The 18206-nt window shown below is 36.0% G+C and overlaps 1 protein-coding gene across 2 annotated transcripts; it reads left to right on the top strand.

The window, feature by feature from the left end:
• Nucleotides 1–1785: 1785 nt before the first annotated feature.
• LOC149196456 (ribonucleoside-diphosphate reductase large subunit) lies at nucleotides 1786–9668 on the top strand. 2 transcript variants are annotated; one of them, XM_089405568.1, is made up of 18 exons: nucleotides 1786–2112; nucleotides 3085–3389; nucleotides 4984–5045; nucleotides 5228–5315; nucleotides 5523–5786; nucleotides 5965–6205; nucleotides 6301–6377; nucleotides 6593–6763; nucleotides 6843–6935; nucleotides 7061–7210; nucleotides 7288–7374; nucleotides 7503–7667; nucleotides 7756–7875; nucleotides 8005–8207; nucleotides 8322–8471; nucleotides 8564–8711; nucleotides 8840–8923; nucleotides 9244–9668. In XM_089405568.1, exons 2-18 carry the CDS (start codon nucleotides 3162–3164, stop codon nucleotides 9340–9342), a joined length of 2430 nt encoding a protein of 809 aa, XP_089261694.1. In that variant the 5' UTR covers nucleotides 1786–2112; nucleotides 3085–3161; the 3' UTR covers nucleotides 9343–9668. The 2 variants fall into 2 exon arrangements, with proteins under 2 accessions (XP_089261694.1, XP_089261693.1); XM_089405567.1 differs by having other exon boundaries at nucleotides 9241–9668.
• Nucleotides 9669–18206: the final 8538 nt, after the last annotated feature.

Below are 18206 nucleotides of genomic sequence, written 5' to 3'. Positions count from 1 at the left end.
GTCAAATATGAACTTTAAGACAATGACAATTTTTACTTCTCTTCAATTTACATTCATAAATTTTTAAATAAATAAATAATCTAATTTTAAGCAACTAAGCTACACAAAAAATTGGTATATGAGACCCCTTCTTTGTGAGACAAAGGAAGCTATTTGACCGCTAAAACATTAATCTTAGCATTATTATTATTTTTGAATGTAGAAAATTGGTACACAAGACCCCTCATTTGAGATAAATGAAGCTATTTGAGTACCAAAACATTAATCTCAACCTTATTATTATTCTTAATGTAGATTTTCACAACAATAAATAAACTTGGAGAGGTGAATAGTGTAACTAAGCTCAAATTTTCTTACACAATTCAACTCCAAAAATCTATCTACCATTATTACTATTTTTAAAATCATTATAATAAGAAAAAAATAGTATATATATATATATATATATAAAGAAAGAAATAAATAAAATTATTTTAACGTCCAAGAGGCTAAAGATAGCTTATAGGACATATTATTTCTTCATTTGGTTGATGTATTCGACCCTCTTCCTGTGAAGCCTCACAATAAATGCTCCCAGCTTCTTGACAAACCCCTAGCTAAATAGATTATCCCAAAAGCTAACTACTAGAATATCTGCATAACTTTCCTGTTGTATTTGAAGGTCTCACATTCTAAAATGAAATGCTTTTCTGTTTCCACTTTTTCGGAAGAACAAAAAATACACACTCTTTCCTCCCACACTTCTTTTGGCCTTTTCCAGTGCGTTGTTCACAACAGAGTTTATGAGAATTAGTCCTTAACAGAGCAATAAGAATTTTGACTCTCCAAGAAATATTGACCTCTATGTACGCTTTTTATTATTGATGATTATCAGTGAGATTAAACACTTCAATATAGTACTTTTTATTTCTCCCTAGCTCCTTATCCCAACTACGCTTATGGAACTTATCCATAACAAAAGCTTTTATCTCTTCACTGTTTATGAGACACATGTTCAAGCAAATAGCCCATTTACTAGACCAATTGTTATTTTGATGCATCCAAGTCTTTTTTCTTTTGCACAATATGTCATTAAAGACAACCTTGGCCCACCTACCCTCTTCAATTTGCTCATTTTTTATAAAATACCTTATGACTTGCACCATAGCAATTGTTTCAAGAAATATTGACCTCTATGTACGCTTTTTATTATTGATTATGATCAGTGAGATTAAACACTTCAATATAGTACTTTTTATTTCTCCCGAGCTCCTTATCCCAACTACGCTTATGGAACTTATCCATAACAAAAGCTTTTATCTCTTCACTGTTTATGAGACACATGTTCAAGCAAATAGCCCATTTACTAAACCAATTGTTATTTTGCTGCATCCAAGTCTTTTTTCTTTTGCACAATATGTCATTAAAGACAACCTTGGGCCACCTACCCTCTTCAATTTGCTCATTTTTTTTTAAATACCTTATGACTTGCACCATAGCAATTGTTTCAATAAGAGTAAGCCCATGTTTCACTTAACAAGATAGCATAAGGAACGACACTTTTAATTTTGAATTTGTTTGTAATCAAATGTTTCTGATTTTTTTCAATTTGTTTCCACTGCATGTCGAATGTATTCCTACCTACACTTTACAACCACAGAGAATCACCGAAATCACTAAAAACCCACAAAAATATAATTGATTTTAGACTCCCATAACTCTCCCTCTCTGCTTATAAAATACACATCTTTCCAAAAATTTAACAAAGTCAAAAAGAAAACGTGAACACTTCGAAACATTTGTTTTCTGTCAACCCCGAGTTAAGAGCTCTCTACTCACGTGATGCCTTTAATAATGTCTCGTGATCCGTTGAACCATTATCCGCAACTTCCAACTAGTACTTGACTCCTTGGCGGGAACAAGTTATTTTTTTTTGGGTGTTTGAGATTTTGAATTAGAGCCTGGAGGGAATTGAAACCAAGCACAAGAAGACAAATATGAGTAATAGATGAAATAGAAGTCTCCACACCCTTCCTCTCTTGGCAAACAGGAGCTCAACAACACAATTAGCATAGCCAGGAAGCTTGAGGAATGCCCATTGTCTTCATCTTTCTCCTCCTCTCAGCCCTCTCTGTAAGTATTTCTTTCACTTCCTTTCTCCTCGGAAGCTTTGCTTTATATGCAAAGTGTTTGATAAAAGTCTGGAGCGAGATATCATTACAAAATGTATTATTTGGATCTTTACATGTCCTTGTTTATTCGTTGTTCCTTCGCTGCATCCTGTATCGGCAGGCAATCTGTTGCAGGGTTATTGTATGTATTATTTTATTTGTATGCATATAGTTCGGGATATTGTGATTGGGTTTTGGCATCGCCTTGGCTAGGGAGATTTTCATTTCATTTGCTTTAATTTTTGATCAATGTTTTTGATTTTTGATTTCCCTGCATACTGCGTGATTCCATAAACACCCATTTGGAGTTTAAATTTATACGCGAGTATTTTGGAGAAGACGACCGTTTGGGTTTAGGGTTTTAGTCGCGGGTGCTCTTCAGGGCTTATATGGCTTACCTGCTTGCGTTTTGGTTCTGATAATGTTTACTGCCCTTTTTTCCTGATTTAGAAGTGAACTTATTTCCTCCCTTGCTTTAAGTTCTCTACATTCGATCTATCACTTTCAGACGTTAAGAAGCTCCTGAAGCCTGAACCTGGAAATGGTGGCCAGGAGCCAGTAATTGTCGAACCCGAACCCGCTGCTGAAGGTTGTGGTTGACTCCAAAAGTTCATGATGATCCCCAGCCCAGAGCCGGACTCATATCGGTCACTGCTTGATCGATGAGCCCGGACTTGTGTGTTTTGGGGATGTGGGCCAGCTGGCCCAGACCTTGTTTTTCGTTATATAATGGCACGAAAATGTGTGTGAACAGTTGTATGTCCAAGTGACTGTTTTGTTGATCGGTAATTTTGATACTAAACCTGTGTGATCTTGATTTTGCTCGTGGTGGCTGTTTAAATGGCTAGCTTTTTTGCATCGTACAAAATGGCAAAAATGTACATTTACTGTTCTGTTTACTGAAGGAAAACTTATTTATCGCATGCGGTTTCAGGTGTATTCAGCTCGTTTGGTGCCAGTGGAGGGTTAAGATTGGGTGACTGTGAGTCTTCTGCGTCGGAGTGAGCGAAAATGTATGTGATCAAAAGAGATGGCAGGCAGGAGGCTGTGCACTTTGACAAGATCACTGCACGGTTGAAGAAGCTAAGCTATGGGCTTAATATGGAGCATTGTGATCCTGTGTTGGTTGCACAAAAGGTTTGCGCCGGCGTTTACAAGGGTGTCACTACCAGTCAGCTGGATGAGTTGGCTGCTGAAACTGCTGCTGCTATGACTGCAAACCATCCTGATTATGCACAGGTAAATTGTTCCTATTAGAGTTCATTGTTCATTCCCTCACTAGTCCCATGAAAATTACTAATGTCAAAAAATAGAGCTTAACATGGAAATGTTTAATGCAAAAGTGCATATAAAAAATGGTATGGAAAATTTTAAATTATAAGTTGAAAGCCTATGTTCATGGCTTCAATGCGCGTATTTCACAAGGTTGATTAACTAACATGCCTGACTTCAATGTTCATTCAAAAGATTAAGTGGGACAATAGTCATCAATTTGTTTGAAATGATTCCTTTGTTTTTGTGTCTATTGCTTATTTTGCCTTGCTCTGCAAAATAGTTCTTGCTTATGTCACTTGGGTTTACAGTTATTTAAATGGAAAACCCTATGGGCTTGAGGTTCACGTGTGTGGCCATTGTTTTGTGATGTGAAGCTACAGACAGTGAGTTATCATTTGCTTGTTGCTATATTAGTTCTACTCTTATATTAACAATTAATGAATAATTTATTTTTAAAAGTTAAACTACAGCGTTATTCTAGTTAATGTTCCACCCTTATCCTAATATTTAAATTTTAATAAGTAGTGTTGCAATGAAGTATAGCATGAGCATACATAGGCGGGCTTTTAAGTTTAAGCATTTAAATATATTTCAATATATATGTTAACATTTTGTCCATCTTTAAAAGTTTAAAATTGCAAATATATTTAAGCACTAGTTAATTTTACTTCATTCATATTTGCCAAATTGTTAACTTTGTGAATTTTTGTCAACCAAAGGTGAATATGGCCAAATCTTGCTACTTTGAATGCAGGTGTCTAATTGTGCTGAGAGATGTTGTCTAACCTAGTATGGAAGAGATGGAATGTTATGTAAACATTTTGATTTGGTCAAATAAAAATGAAATAAAAAATAAAATTAATAATTTATCATTGGTAGTTTTTGGGTTTCAGGTTTTGACAACCCATGATTTTGTCCATTGTATTTGTTATGGTGAAGCCTATTTAATAACTTGAAGAAATCCATTATGGAATGCAAGAGTACCAGTTTAGATCCATCTTAACTCTGGAAAACTTGGTAGATTTAGATTTAAGATGAATTTAGGCTGGTAAGTATATAATTCCATTTCAGCCCTGAACTCTCTAAACCAGAAAAAGTCAAAATGATGCTTCAACTTGAAAAAAAGACAACAAATGATACATCAACAACAAAATATTTTATATATTATTAATCTTCTTATAATATTATTTATTTTAATTTAGCTTTTTGAATTTGGAATATAATTGTAATACTAATTATTTATTTTTCTATTCTATTAATTTATTATTTGACCATTAAATGTTTTCCTTTGTTGGCTACTTATTCCCCTTGTATTATTATTGATTAATTTTCCTAATGGTTAATTCTCTTTCCATCTTTTTATTTCCCCACAAGGATACCCCTTTTTATGCAGTGTAGGTTTCATTTGGATCCCTGGATAATAGGTCAAGTGTCCACCCAAAAAAAATTGGGGGTGTTTCTAAATTTTAACACGTTTCTGTGAAAATGTAGATTTTCACGCGATATTTTTTTGGGTTACAATTAGGTTTGATAGTTTAATTGGCTTTTTGGTTTGCAGTTGGCTGCCAGAATCACAGTTTCCAATCTTCACAAGAATACAAAGAAGTCATTCTCCGAGACGTAAGTGCTTGTGTCATTTGTGAGTTGTGAAAATAAGCTCTTATTAGGTTTGAAAGTGGTTTCTGATTGTAATTAATTATGAATAAGCTTTAGTATGACAACGCTAGTCTATTTCTCATGCTTTTTTGTGAAATTTATTAAGTATAACTTCATTTCCTCACAAATGTTAGGCGGTTTTACAGAATAAAGCAAATGTATGCTCATGTCAATAAACGATCTGGTTTGAAGGCTCCCTTGATCGCAGATGATGTTTATGAAATCATCATGAAGGTTTGGGCTGTATTCTTGTATCTTACACTTTCAACAACCTCAATATAAATTTGAATTTGCACATTTCAAATGGAAGATTATTGTTATTAGTTTTGTAGAAATAACTAACTATGCATTAAATTAGCTTTCTACCTAGATGCAGAATTGTGCATGTATTTGTGAGTATTGGCTGACTATGCTTTGTAAAACTTTCTTATTGATGTTCAGAATGCAGCTCGTTTGGATAGTGAAATCATCTATGATAGGGATTTTGAGTATGACTACTTTGGTTTTAAGACATTGGAGAGATCATATCTTTTAAAAGACAATGGAGTTGTTATCGAGAGGCCTCAACATATGATAATGAGAGTTGCTGTAGGGATCCATAAGAATGACATTGATTCAGCTATCAAAACTTACCATTTAATGTCACAACGTTGGTTCACCCATGCTTCTCCTACACTTTTCAATGCTGGGACACCAAGGCCACAGGTTGGAACTTGCTACAAAAAATAGTGTCTGATGTGCAAGGATTAATCTAGAGTGGGATTTATTATCTTCAACTTTTCGTGTCATGTGTGATGGTAGGCTCCTGACATGCAGCTGGAGTAAAGTTAGATTCCTATTGTTATTTCAGAATCATCTGATTTTTGCTCCCTTTACTTGGCAGTTGAGTAGCTGCTTCCTTGTTTGTATGAAAGATGATAGCATTGAGGGGATATATGATACTCTAAAGGAATGTGCTGTAATAAGCAAATCAGCTGGAGGACTTGGTGTTTCAGTACATAACATTCGTGCAACCAGTAGTTATATCCGAGGAACAAATGGTACATCGAATGGTATTGTGCCAATGTTGAGGGTATTCAATGATACTGCTCGTTATGTTGATCAAGGTGGAGGCAAGAGGAAGGGTGAGTGCTCATTACACAACTTGTTTTGGTATTCAAAAACTAATTTCAGTTAATATATGAAAGAAAGAGTAATGGGGATATTTTGCCTTATGCAGGTGCATTTGCCATGTACCTAGAGCCATGGCATGCAGATGTTTTTGAGTTTCTGGAGTTGAGAAAGAACCATGGGAAGGTATCAGCCTGCCTTATCTCATATTGATGTGCTGGTTGATCTAAACTATAGCAGTCATTGCTTTTATGAAATGTTATGAACATAGGTTGGCTTTGTGGTTTATTTGGTGTTTTTTTATCCATTGCTTTGCACGGGGTTGTTTTAAATAGAAAATTGTTTTTAGCTCCTTTTTACATACATTGACAAAAATTGATTTACAACTGTGCATCTTATAGGAAGAGAACAGAGCACGTGATCTATTTTTTGCACTTTGGGTGCCAGACCTCTTTATGAAAAGGGTCCAGGAGAATTCTACATGGACATTATTTTGTCCCAATGAAGCTCCCGGGCTTGCTGATTGCTGGGGTGAAGAATTTGAAGAACTGTACATGAAATATGAGCAAGAGGTGTGCATTGTTTTTGTATATTTATTGTATTTTTTGACAGTTGAACAACTGACCATAACAATTTTTTTTTCAAATTCAGGGTAAGGCAAAAAAGGTTGTACAGGCACAGAAGCTTTGGTTTTCTATTCTGGAAGCTCAGATAGAAACAGGCAATCCATACATGCTCTTCAAGGTACACAATTTATGGAATTGTAGTTTGATGAATGTTGGATTAAATGTCTGTTTAATGCAATTTAAAATGAACGCCTTGTGCAAAATTAACTGAATATCTCCTGCTATTTTTTACTGGTTGTGCAGGATATCTGTAACAGAAAAAGCAATCAACAAAATCTGGGAACCATCAAATCTTCTAACCTCTGCACAGAGATTATTGAATATACAAGTCCAACAGAAACAGCTGTCTGTAACTTGGCATCTATTGCGCTGCCTAGATATGTGAGGGAAAAGGTATATTTGCTGATTACATCCTTGTTGTAGAGGTCAATCTAATGAAAGATGAAAACTAACTCATTCCACTTGTTCAGGGTATAACCCTTGAGTCTCAACCCTCTAAGTTGGTTGGTAGCAGAGGTTGGAGGAACCGTTACTTTGATTTTGATAAATTAGCAGAGGTTGGTCTTGTTATTTGTCTTTTGTGAAGTGATACTTTGAACATTCAAGTCTTTAGTAGTTGTCTCCATTGTGTCTAGTTTTTATTCGTGTACAAGTAAAAACATCTAACATTGCAGTGTTGAAGCAGGTCACATCAACTGTTACTGTCAACCTCAATAAGATAATTGATGTGAACTTTTATCCTGTGGAAACTGCAAAGCTGTCAAATATGCGACATAGGCCAATTGGTATAGGTGTTCAGGGTCTTGCTGACACTTTTATACTGCTTGGAATGCCGTTTGAATCAGAAGAGGTCAGCGGATAAAGATTAGTGTAATATCTCCTTGATTATGAAGTCTATGTTTGATCTGGATGTCTCTAACATTAAATATTGCATGCAGGCTCAAAAGTTGAATAAGGATATTTTTGAAACAATTTATTATCATGCCCTGAAAGCATCAGTTGAGCTTGCTATTAAGGAAGGTCCATATGAAACCTACTATGGTAGCCCTGTGAGTAAGGTCAGTCTATAAAAATAAGCTTGCAGTTTTTGTCCCAGTGATATTAAGGCTGATGCTAACTACCTTTAAGGGAGAAGGCTCCCCATTTTTATGGATGTAATAGTATTGTCTTTGTTTTGAATGGTTCAGGGAATACTTCAACAAGACATGTGGGGTGTAGTCCCTTCTGATCGTTGGGATTGGGCTGGGCTAAGGGACATGATAGCAAAGCATGGTGTGAGAAACTCTCTTCTGGTTGCTCCTATGCCAACTGCGTCAACTAGTCAAATTCTTGGGAATAATGAGTGCTTTGAACCTTATACATCAAATATTTATAGCAGAAGAGTGTTGAGGTAACTATTTTATGGGATTGCCATGTTCTCTAAAAGCCACTTGTTTTGTATGTATTTTTTCAATATCTGCCTTTTCTAATTTCAGTATTTGAAATAACTTGTTATGTTGAACAGTGGTGAATTTGTGGTGGTGAACAAACATCTTCTTCATGATTTAACTGACATGGGGCTATGGTCTCCTGCTTTAAAAAATGAGGTCATTTATCACAATGGTTCAGTTCAAAACATCAGGGAGATTCCAGAGGAACTTAAGGCTATTTACAGGTACCGTTTAACAATAGTCAGTTATTTTAGGCTAACTATATGCCTGGTAAAATATGCGTTGGATCTAACTGTAATCTTCATTGTTTAAACAGGACTGTATGGGAGATTAAACAACGGACACTTGTCGACATGGCAGCTGATCGTGGCTGTTACATAGATCAGAGCCAAAGCCTCAATATTCATATGGACCAGGCTAACTTTGGAAAGCTTACTAGTCTGCATTTTTATGCCTGGTCAAAGGTACTGCATCAGTTTACTTCCCAGTCTCCCTACTACCATCTCGATTATTTTCACTTAACACTAACGTGCTCACCACATTTTTGCTGTATCTTCATTTATGAGATTAAATGTGTCATTATATTGAACAGGGCCTGAAAACTGGAATGTATTATTTACGTTCACGGGCTGCAGCAGATGCAATCAAGTTTACTGTGGATACAACTAACATAAAGGTAGGGACTAGAAGTCCACGAATAACACTGTCTGGGGTAACAATTCTGGTTTTAAATATTTGCAAATTCTTTTTAATAAAATGCTGCTGGCATCTAAGTTGGATAATTGCCCGGGGTAACAATGCTTGATTCTCTTTATTAGATATAATTACTGGCATCTAAGTTGGTTAATTGCCCGGGATAGCAATGCTTGATTGCAAATCATTGTAAATTCTCTTTATTAGAATATAACTATTGGCATCTAAGTTGGATAACTGCCTTTTTTACCTTAGGTACCTTGTAATGTTTCTAAATGCAAAGTGATTTGTTGCATGTAGCAGGAGAGTATCAAACCAGTGACTGAAGATGTAGAAAAAAAGTTGGCTCAGATGGCATGTTCATTGGAGAACAAAGATGAATGTCTTGCTTGTGGAAGTTGATTGACTAGTGACAAGGCTTGTTGCCGACTCTGAGTATAGTTTCAAAAGCTGGGCTTTGTTTAGGAGATGGCATTACTGCTTTGTAAATCCACTATTTGTGGATGTTGTATACTATTTATCCCTTTTCTGTACTATATTATTTAGTGCTTGAGTGCATTTGAAAAGTACATATCTGGAAAATGTCATTCTAATATCAATTTTCTCTGCTTCCTTTAACCGTTCTGGTTATAATAACAACTTGCACTGTGTAAGCTGTGTTGAAGCTCTTACAATGCAATGAGCAATTATCATCCAATGAATAGAGGACTGAGATGCACCTTTTTTTTCTTGATTTCACTGTTGGCAGTCTAGCTATGTTGAACAGGAGTACCCCTTGGGCCTAGACAAACTCAAATTTAATTATTTTTTTTCTTGAGGAATTATCCAGGCAGATCCTCTTGAAGGGATCACTTCCTGCTGGCTTACTAGCAGACCCTAACCCTGAGGGTGTTGAGGAGAATTGACTTCGTGACCTCTGATTAACGAGGTGCTTTTAGCAACGGATTGAGCTAATTCTTGGGGTAACTCAAATATAATTATATAATGCTGGACAAATGATTTTTCATTTTTGACTTTCAAAAATTGTGTTGGTAAGCCTAATAGAAAGAATTTTGCATTTCCCTTTGATATTGTTTGCCATCAGGGAAAATATATGCTTTAAAACTGGGCTTTGTTTAGGCAATGACTTTACGCTTTGTGAATCCACCTTTTTTGTTGTTGGTTTTATTCAATATTCAATATGTTGGTTTTTCTCCAATATAACCATATTCATAGGCACTAAACCACTACAACAATATTTATCAAGGCATTATAGCTCATCATGTCACTAGCATGGATTTGAATCTGAATGGAGAAGACAATAACCATTCTATTCAATCACTTGAAATAATCCCAATTGATTGTGAATCTGCTATTTATGGATGTTGAACACTTATTCTTTTTCTGTGATATATTACTCAGCCATTGAGTGAATTTGAATAGCTTACATAGAAAATCTCATTCTAATATTTATTTTCTGTGCTTCCTTTAACTGTTCTGGTTTAATAACAACCTGCAGTGTATAAGCTGTGCTGTAGCTCTTACAATGCAATAAGCAATTATCAAACAATGGATAGAGGATGGAGGTGCACCTTTCTGCTTGATTCCACTCTTTGCAGTGTATATATTATTTTAAAATTTTGATGTTGAACACGAGTATCCTTGGGTCAAAACAAACACAAATCTAATTAGATAGTGTTACACAAATGGTTTTTCATTTTTGACTTTTAAAGATTGCTTCTAAGCTTAATAGAAAGAAATTTGCTCTCTTTGGCTGATATTGTTTACCATTAGGAAGAAGCTGCTTTTATATTTGATTTTTCATTTTTTCATTTCCCTTTGGTTGATATTGTTAAGCATCAGGGAAAATATGGTGCTTTTATTTTCATCTAAGTCTAAACTGGGTACAATTTCATTTGGAAAACAATAACAATTCCAGCGGAAATTATTGAAAATTTGGGTTACAGATGTCAAGCTTCAGGATTTTGAATGCCTCGGGTCTTTGATGGTGCTGAATCCATTTTGCCATAAAAAATTTTTAAACACTGCAATAGATGAATTTCTTGAAATATTTTTTGCTGCATTTTAGTGATAAATTTGCTGTTTTGGCAAAATTGTGGCCTTAGTAGACAACCCTTTAGTTTTGATGTTATCACCAAAATAGGCATGTTGCTGTAATTAAACCAACTCTCCTGGGGCTTTTTTGAGGAATATTCCCTTAGTAGCCTGCATAGATGAGTAAAGGGACATAAACTTAAATGCTTGTGGAGATGCTTTTACATGTACTTTAGGGTTGATGGTGATTTATTGTTTCCTTTGGATCTGGTTGATGGTGATTTATTGTTTCCTTTGGATCTTTGAATTTTTGTTGTTGACATTGATAACCTTGAATGCTTGTTCCCCTCCATTAGTGGAATGCTTTCATCGAGATCGTGCAAAGTTTAGTCAAGCTTGAATGTCTTTTGTGAAAGTTTAATTATCCCAAAGGTGGCTCTCATCTTTAACCTCTTCTCATGAGGTTTGAACTTGGGACTTGAGGATTAAATCCCACAAACCAATTGATCCACATCTCAGGGTAAATATTTATTTGTTATTAAATGGCTTTGTTGAATGGTGTGCTGAACTGGTCATTTAAGATTGTCATTGAATTTGGTTGTTCAACCTTAATAAATAAATTTGGTTATTTAAAATAATATATGAAATTGATTATCATGGTTATTCATGTATATTGGTTTATTGGACCTTTAAAAAAGGCGCACACACACACACACACACACACACACACACACATATATATATATTTCTTTTTTCTAAGGTGTTTGGAAAACTCGAAGAAAAACATTTTTAAAGCATCATAGTTTTGATGATTCATAAAAGGTTATGAAGGCTAGTATTGTAATGGATATTGATTTTGACATTTATCATGAGTGTATAAATGACATTTTAAGAGGGTATTTTCATTTCAATCTGTCATAATAATAGATTTTTTCAACCCACAATGTTTTAAGAATTGTTTGGTGTTCCATTTCACTATGGAATTTGTAGGTTTTTACTTTATCAATGTTGGTTTTATATATTACAATTTAAAATAGAGACACTTTTGATTTTATAAATTAGGGTTGAATTTTTATAGTATTTGATTTGCTAATTCTTGTGGATATTCTAGTAGACAAACACACCAATTACAACGAAGACTAAAATATGCTTTGGGAAACATTTTTGGAAGAAAACTTAGTTGGAAGATGAGGCTGCCTTGTTTTTTTTTTGTATGAAATGGAATTAATGCAAGTAGGAGGTAATTTTTATGGAGTTATGTGAGACTTGTGGTTATGGAATGCTATAGATCGCAAACACTCTTTGTTATGCCCCTTCATTCTTAGTCCCAAGTTGTTTTGCTCAATTGTGGCTCAAGATACAACAATAAATGAATGTCATTCTTTTTTTCCTTGTGGCTTAGTTATAACATAGTTCAATAACCAGTTAGGGGTTAAATTTGATTCTAACTTGATTTTTCTAGAGTTTTTTTCGTAGTCTTCACGTGGATAATCCTTTTTCCATGAATAATAGGGGTTGGTGTGGCATCTTCTCAAATTGCTGTAGTCAAACGTGGCTGATTAGCTTTTGAGATGCATAACTTTTGCATTTGAACTTCAATTGATGTTTTTCTTGTATTATTGGAAAGGTCTTTGAGTGTAGAATAGTGTCACAAAGGTTTGTGTTGAAACCAAAAAGTTTTACCCTAAAAAATGTCATTTAAGGTCTCAAATTGGCCTCATAAGTTATCAAACCTAAATATGATAACCTAAATAGGGTCCTGTCGATAAAAATGTTTTTATAAATTGATTCTCTCAATTGTTCCATTGTAAAAGCATTGAGATGGATGACAAATTATATAGTGGTCCAATTTGGATAATAATTTCCCATTTTGGGAGGTTGTGGTTTCCAAAAGCTTTTTTGAATAAGGTGAGAAAGTTTGTGAGTATCGTTAGGCCTTGTTTGGAAGTTTTTTCAAACCAATCTACCCAAAGTCATGTTGCCATTGTCTTTGATTCAGATTTAGACAGGAACAAAACAAATTACAGAAATAACTATAAATACAGAGATGCAACAGAATAATACTTCATTTCATTAATGTAGAATATTGAAATATGTTTACAAACAAAAATGGAAATAAACTAGCTAGGGCAATGGTAGCTTATTTCTGAGAAGAGATGTGGCAGTTACATGCTTTTGAGATGTGTTACAATGAAGCTTGAAGGATTATTTATTATTGAGAAACAATGGAAAACTTTAAACATCCAAAAACTTAACCCTAGGAGATGAAGCGCCAAACTATGGGCTCCGTTTGGGTAAATTGGTACATCAACTTTCCGCGGTCGTAACTTTGGCATACGATCTCCATTTGATGCGCACAATACTTCGTTAGAAAGATCTATTTGAGGACTACAACTTTTGAGTGAGCAACATCGATCAATGGACCCATGTTGCTTTTAGTTTTTCCAAAAAATGTTGTTTAGGGCCTCAAAATGTCTCTGGAAGTTCAAGACCAAAAAAACTACAAAAAATAGTAAATTGTGCTAGAATTAAGAAAACTGAAAAATTGAAAGAGACAGCTGTGGGGGTCCAAGTGGGATAGGTGGGTGGCCACCAACATCCACTTGGATCATTCCTCTGCTGAACTTGGTCCTTGGTGAGTTGTTATGCAACCTCTGATTTGCCCAGTAATGGTGGGAAGCATGGTCAAGGGTGGTTCACATGAACACTCAGTGCAAGCGAAGGAATGGGGGAATGTTGTGCTCCAAAACAGTGTTTCCCACAACTTTGGTAATGGTGTAAGGACCATATTTGGAGTGGTTTGAGCTTTTGATGGGTTCTTGTAAGGCGTTCTTTCTGCAGGTGCAACCAAATTTTGTCGCCCACTTGAAACTTGTGTGGCACTCAATGATGATCATGTCGTTGCTTGTACTTGGCATCTTCCACAATGGAGTGGCGATCGATGGGCCCGTTGGGTAAAGGTGCTCTGTGTTAGGGTCCTAAAATAATAGGATTCGTAATTTTAAATTGGCTATGGTAAGTCTTGTAATATTGTACATATTTTTGTTTTTTGCAAAATGTTTTCCCATATTAAAATTAAAAAATGTAGAGAGAGTATGTTATGAAAAATAATCAAAGGACAAAAATAAAAGAAAAGATCAAAAAAGTAAAAAATATGAACCCCAAAAAAAGATAAAAATAGATCATAAAAGTGTGCAAATTCAAATGTCACTACCTTTTACTTTACTTTGCAAAATAAGATTGTGTGCAGCTTGTAAAAAATGTCACAATCCATGATGGTCAAATAGTTTGATCTTGATTCATTCATGCTTTAAATTTCATGTTGATAGATAGAGAATAAAGATTTAGTCAAATTGTTTAATCTTGGCAGATCAATAGTTAGGTAGAGAATAAAATGAGCTCACCAGTTTAATCTGAGCCATTGGAAGTTATAAGGTTAGAATTAGATAGTTTTCTTATCAAAAGAAAAGAAATAAAGGGTTAGCAAGCTCAAATGCACCCAATGAATAAAGAAAAAACGCTAGGGTAAATAAAGGGTAGGTAGAAAAAGTTTTACAAGTGCACAAGTTTGCTAAATCAAAAAGCACATTCATCATGCTTAATCCTATGTTTCATGTGCAAGAGGAATTGTGAAAGAAAAATGATATTCACTGAAGCTTATTTATTAATTTCCCCTCATTTCACTACACCCTCACATACTTATTTGTTAATTTCCTTTCATTACTCATAAAAACCCTTTTCCTTCATTTTGACCTTTTATTCCTTTGTTTCACACATTTCCCTACACTTTACCTTTCAAAAAATCATTCCCCTTTCCAAAACCCCTTTCCCTAGTGTGAAACACATTTCCATCACAAATAATACTTCCCTCCATATTGATTTTTCTTTTCCCCTTAAAAACCCACAGAAAACGCTTTATTCTAAGTTTTTCTTAAAAGTCTTGCTTTATAAATTCCTGACACCCTTTTTTAACCCACCAAGCCTTGGTGTATAGTTAAAAAACCCCGCAATATAACCCATGGTACCCACTTTTTTTTTCCTTGGAAAAAGTCGTAATTCTCATTAATGAAAATTACATTTTGCAGATGTCAATGGCATATACTGTACTATGGGCTAGAAGCCTATCTTGTTGAGTATTCAAAATAGAAAGAGGTGTACTCCACGTTGGGAGACACTGCTTTGAGCTGTGTTTTTCAATATGATTTATTATTTACTCTACGCAGAGAGTATCAAAAAATAACTTTAATGTGTAGAACTGCTTGATAAAAAGCTTCATATAATATTTATATAAACACAACAAAATCTTTATGTCCAGCTCCCATTGAGCTTTACTACTCTGATATTTCTATAAAAGGTCTACGATAACACTGATGGAAGGTTCCATCAGTTTGCTCCTGTATGCTCCAAGTTCCTATAGGCCTGTGCACTGCTTCCTTGGATAGTAGATCGACCGCTGTGTTCCGTTTCCTGTATATATGTTAACAAGTAAATGTGTCAAATAAATTTATGAGTCTGAATATTTCTTCCATGATGTGTCTCAGAGAAAAAGCACGACAAATTGTAGCTTTGTTTATCCAATTGCATATAGTTTTTGAATCTCCAAATAGCTGTAAGTTTCTGCACTATTTTTCCAAAGCAAAATGAATGGTGTATTTTGCTGCTGAAAGCTCAACAAAATTGTTCGTTCCTCTGCCCAAACCCATTTGTATTTTGTAAAAATGGTTTGTTGTGATATGAAGGACAACTCCTCCCCCACATCCAATGTCTTGAGCTGAGCCATCAAAGTATGCCTAGGGGTGAGATTGGTTTATGCTCTCGGGTATGATATGCCTGGGATTTGGATTTTTTGCCTCCTCTAGAATCTGTGGGTAGTTTGCTAGGATTTGTGCAGTGATGGTCGGCCAATGGGGGGAAGAATTTTGAAAGATAATTTTGTTCTAGGCAATCCATATGGCCCAACAAGTAAGTAAAGGGATGAGTTTTGTTTTTTCCGAGGATACAGTGGACCACCAACCCTTCCAGGATTCCTAAATAGTTGTTCCCTGCCACATAGGGAGCGAGGGTATATGAGAATGAATAGTATTCCATAGCTCCTTTGTGCATGGGCAAGTAAGAAAGAGATGATTCCCAGATTCATTGTCGGCTTTGCAAAGGCCGCACCAAAAGGGTCCATGAAAAGATCTCTTGATCAAATTTTCTCCTGTTGGGATTTTGTGACGCAGAATGGTCCACATGAGGAGCTTGGACCTGGGGGTGCTTTTAGTTTCCATATACTTCTCCACCACAGTTCACACTACGGTGGTTTCAGTGAGTTCATAAGAGTTATGTATCCCTCCTTAGGTGAGTATCTTCCATGCTTCGCATGTGCCCAAATTAGCTCATCCTCCCCTTCTTGTATCCTGATATGGGATTCCGTGAGTGCCTCTGTGTACTCTTTCCAGTGTTGCTGCCATTGTCGAGGGATCTGTAGTGTCCTCCCAAATTTCCATGCTTGTTGCAAAAATGTAGAGCGATCATTGTCTGCTATTTGGCTAAGGTGAGAGATCCCTCTGGAAGTGAGGTATGTTTTGAGCTCCTGTGGGAGTCTGTGAGCGTTCCCACATCCAATCCAGGGGTCCATCCCTATTTTAACAACTTCTCCTGACATTATTCTCCATGTGAGTCCATCCCTGATAAGGGGCATAACTTGTAGGAATGCTTTCCACATGTTAGATTTTCCAGCTTGTGTCCATTGAGGTTTTCGAATCCAGTCCATAAGATTTAAAGGTGCTATGTATTTAGATGTTGCCAGCTTAGTCCACAGACTATGCGATGTGACTAGCTGCCACCCTAGTTTGGCCGCCATGGCTTTGGAGAAAGAGTCTAGTCTTTTGATACCCCATCCTCCCCATTTCTTTGGGAGTGCCAGAGAGTCCCAATTGGACCAGGTGAAGATCCTTCCGGGTTGATTCCCTCTCCATAGGAATCTGCAACATAGGTTTTTAATTCAGGCCAATATTCCTTTAGGAATCCATGCTAAAGACATCCAATATATTGGAGTTGCTTCCAACACTGCTTTTATGAGTATCAGTCTTCCTGCTCTTGATAAATATTTTAGGTACCAGATGTTTAGCCTTTTCTCCAATTTGGTTATGAGCCAGATCCAATCAACATTCTTATAACCATGTGGCTTTAATCTATAACCCAAATATTTTAGTCCCTTGTCTAGTTGCAGTAGGTTATAGGGGAATCTTCTCAGGGCATATTGCATCTTGTATGGTGTGCATCCTATAGCCATTATAGAGGATTTTTCATTATTAACCAGCATGCCAATGATTGCTAGGAATATAGTGAAGGAATTGAGGAGTGCAGTCACATCTCCTATACTCCCATTTAGGAAAAGTAGCACATTGTCCAAAAATAACAAGTGTTTATTGTGCATCCTTCAGTGATGCGAATCCCCCTTAGTCTGCCTCTTCGATGTTCCTCCTTTATCAAACGACTGAGACCTTCCATGATGAGTAAGAAGAGGAGTGGGGACAATGGGCATCCTTGCTTGAGGCATCTTTTGGAGTGGAAGAAAGGAGAGGCCGCACCATTTATGAGAACGCTGAATGTTACATTAGTGATACAACTCATAATCCATCTTATGAGTTCAAACCCAGGTGCGTTAAAAGCATTCTGATGTATAGCCAGTTGACTCTGTCAAAGGCTTTCGAGAGGTCAACTTTCAGGACCATACCCTTTAGCTTGTGGGTATGGATAGAATGTAGCATCTCTTGTGCTGTTCTGACCGCTTCATATATTTGTCTATTTTGTAAAAATGAAAATTTTTCAGTTCATATATGGTTTGATAAGATTGTTCGGAGTCGATTTGCTATAATCTTGGAGATCATCTTGTAGATACAGTTACATAATGAGATGGGCCGAAAATCATTGAAGGATGTGGGATTGTCTGATTTGGGAATAAGGGCAATAAAGGTTGAGTTATAGGCCTCATACATTCTTCCAGAGGTTCTGCATTCCTTTATAACTTGTAATAGGTCCCGCCCCCCAGAGTATCAAAGAAGGCCAGGTAGAATTCCACATTCCAGCCATCCGGACCAGGGCTTTTGTCTCGCTTAAACCATTTGAGAGTGTCCTCCAGTTCTCTCAGGGAGACCTCCTTTATCAATTCCTCACTTTCTTCTTGTTCTACAAACCTTGGGAATAGTTGGGTTGTCCTCATTATGTCTCCCAAGGTGGCATTTGGT

The sequence above is a fragment of the Pinus tabuliformis genome, chromosome 2_2 (assembly GCF_031772625.1).
Source record: "Pinus tabuliformis cultivar Carrire ecotype Pingquan chromosome 2_2, CPIR1, whole genome shotgun sequence".
Taxonomy (NCBI): Eukaryota; Viridiplantae; Streptophyta; class Pinopsida; order Pinales; family Pinaceae; genus Pinus; species Pinus tabuliformis.
Note: the sequence above shows the minus strand (reverse complement) of the source record. Positions and strands in the feature narration are given on the sequence as shown.

Coding starts and splice junctions, on each gene's coding strand:
- LOC149196456 (XM_089405567.1), top strand. CDS start 3,162: ATGTATGTGATCAAAAGAGATGGCAGGCAGGAGGCTGTGCACTTTGAC. Junction 6,206..6,300: donor AGGTGGAGGCAAGAGGAAGG/GTGAGTGCTCAT, acceptor TGCCTTATGCAG/GTGCATTTGCCATGTACCTA. Junction 7,668..7,755: donor TGCCGTTTGAATCAGAAGAG/GTCAGCGGATAA, acceptor TATTGCATGCAG/GCTCAAAAGTTGAATAAGGA.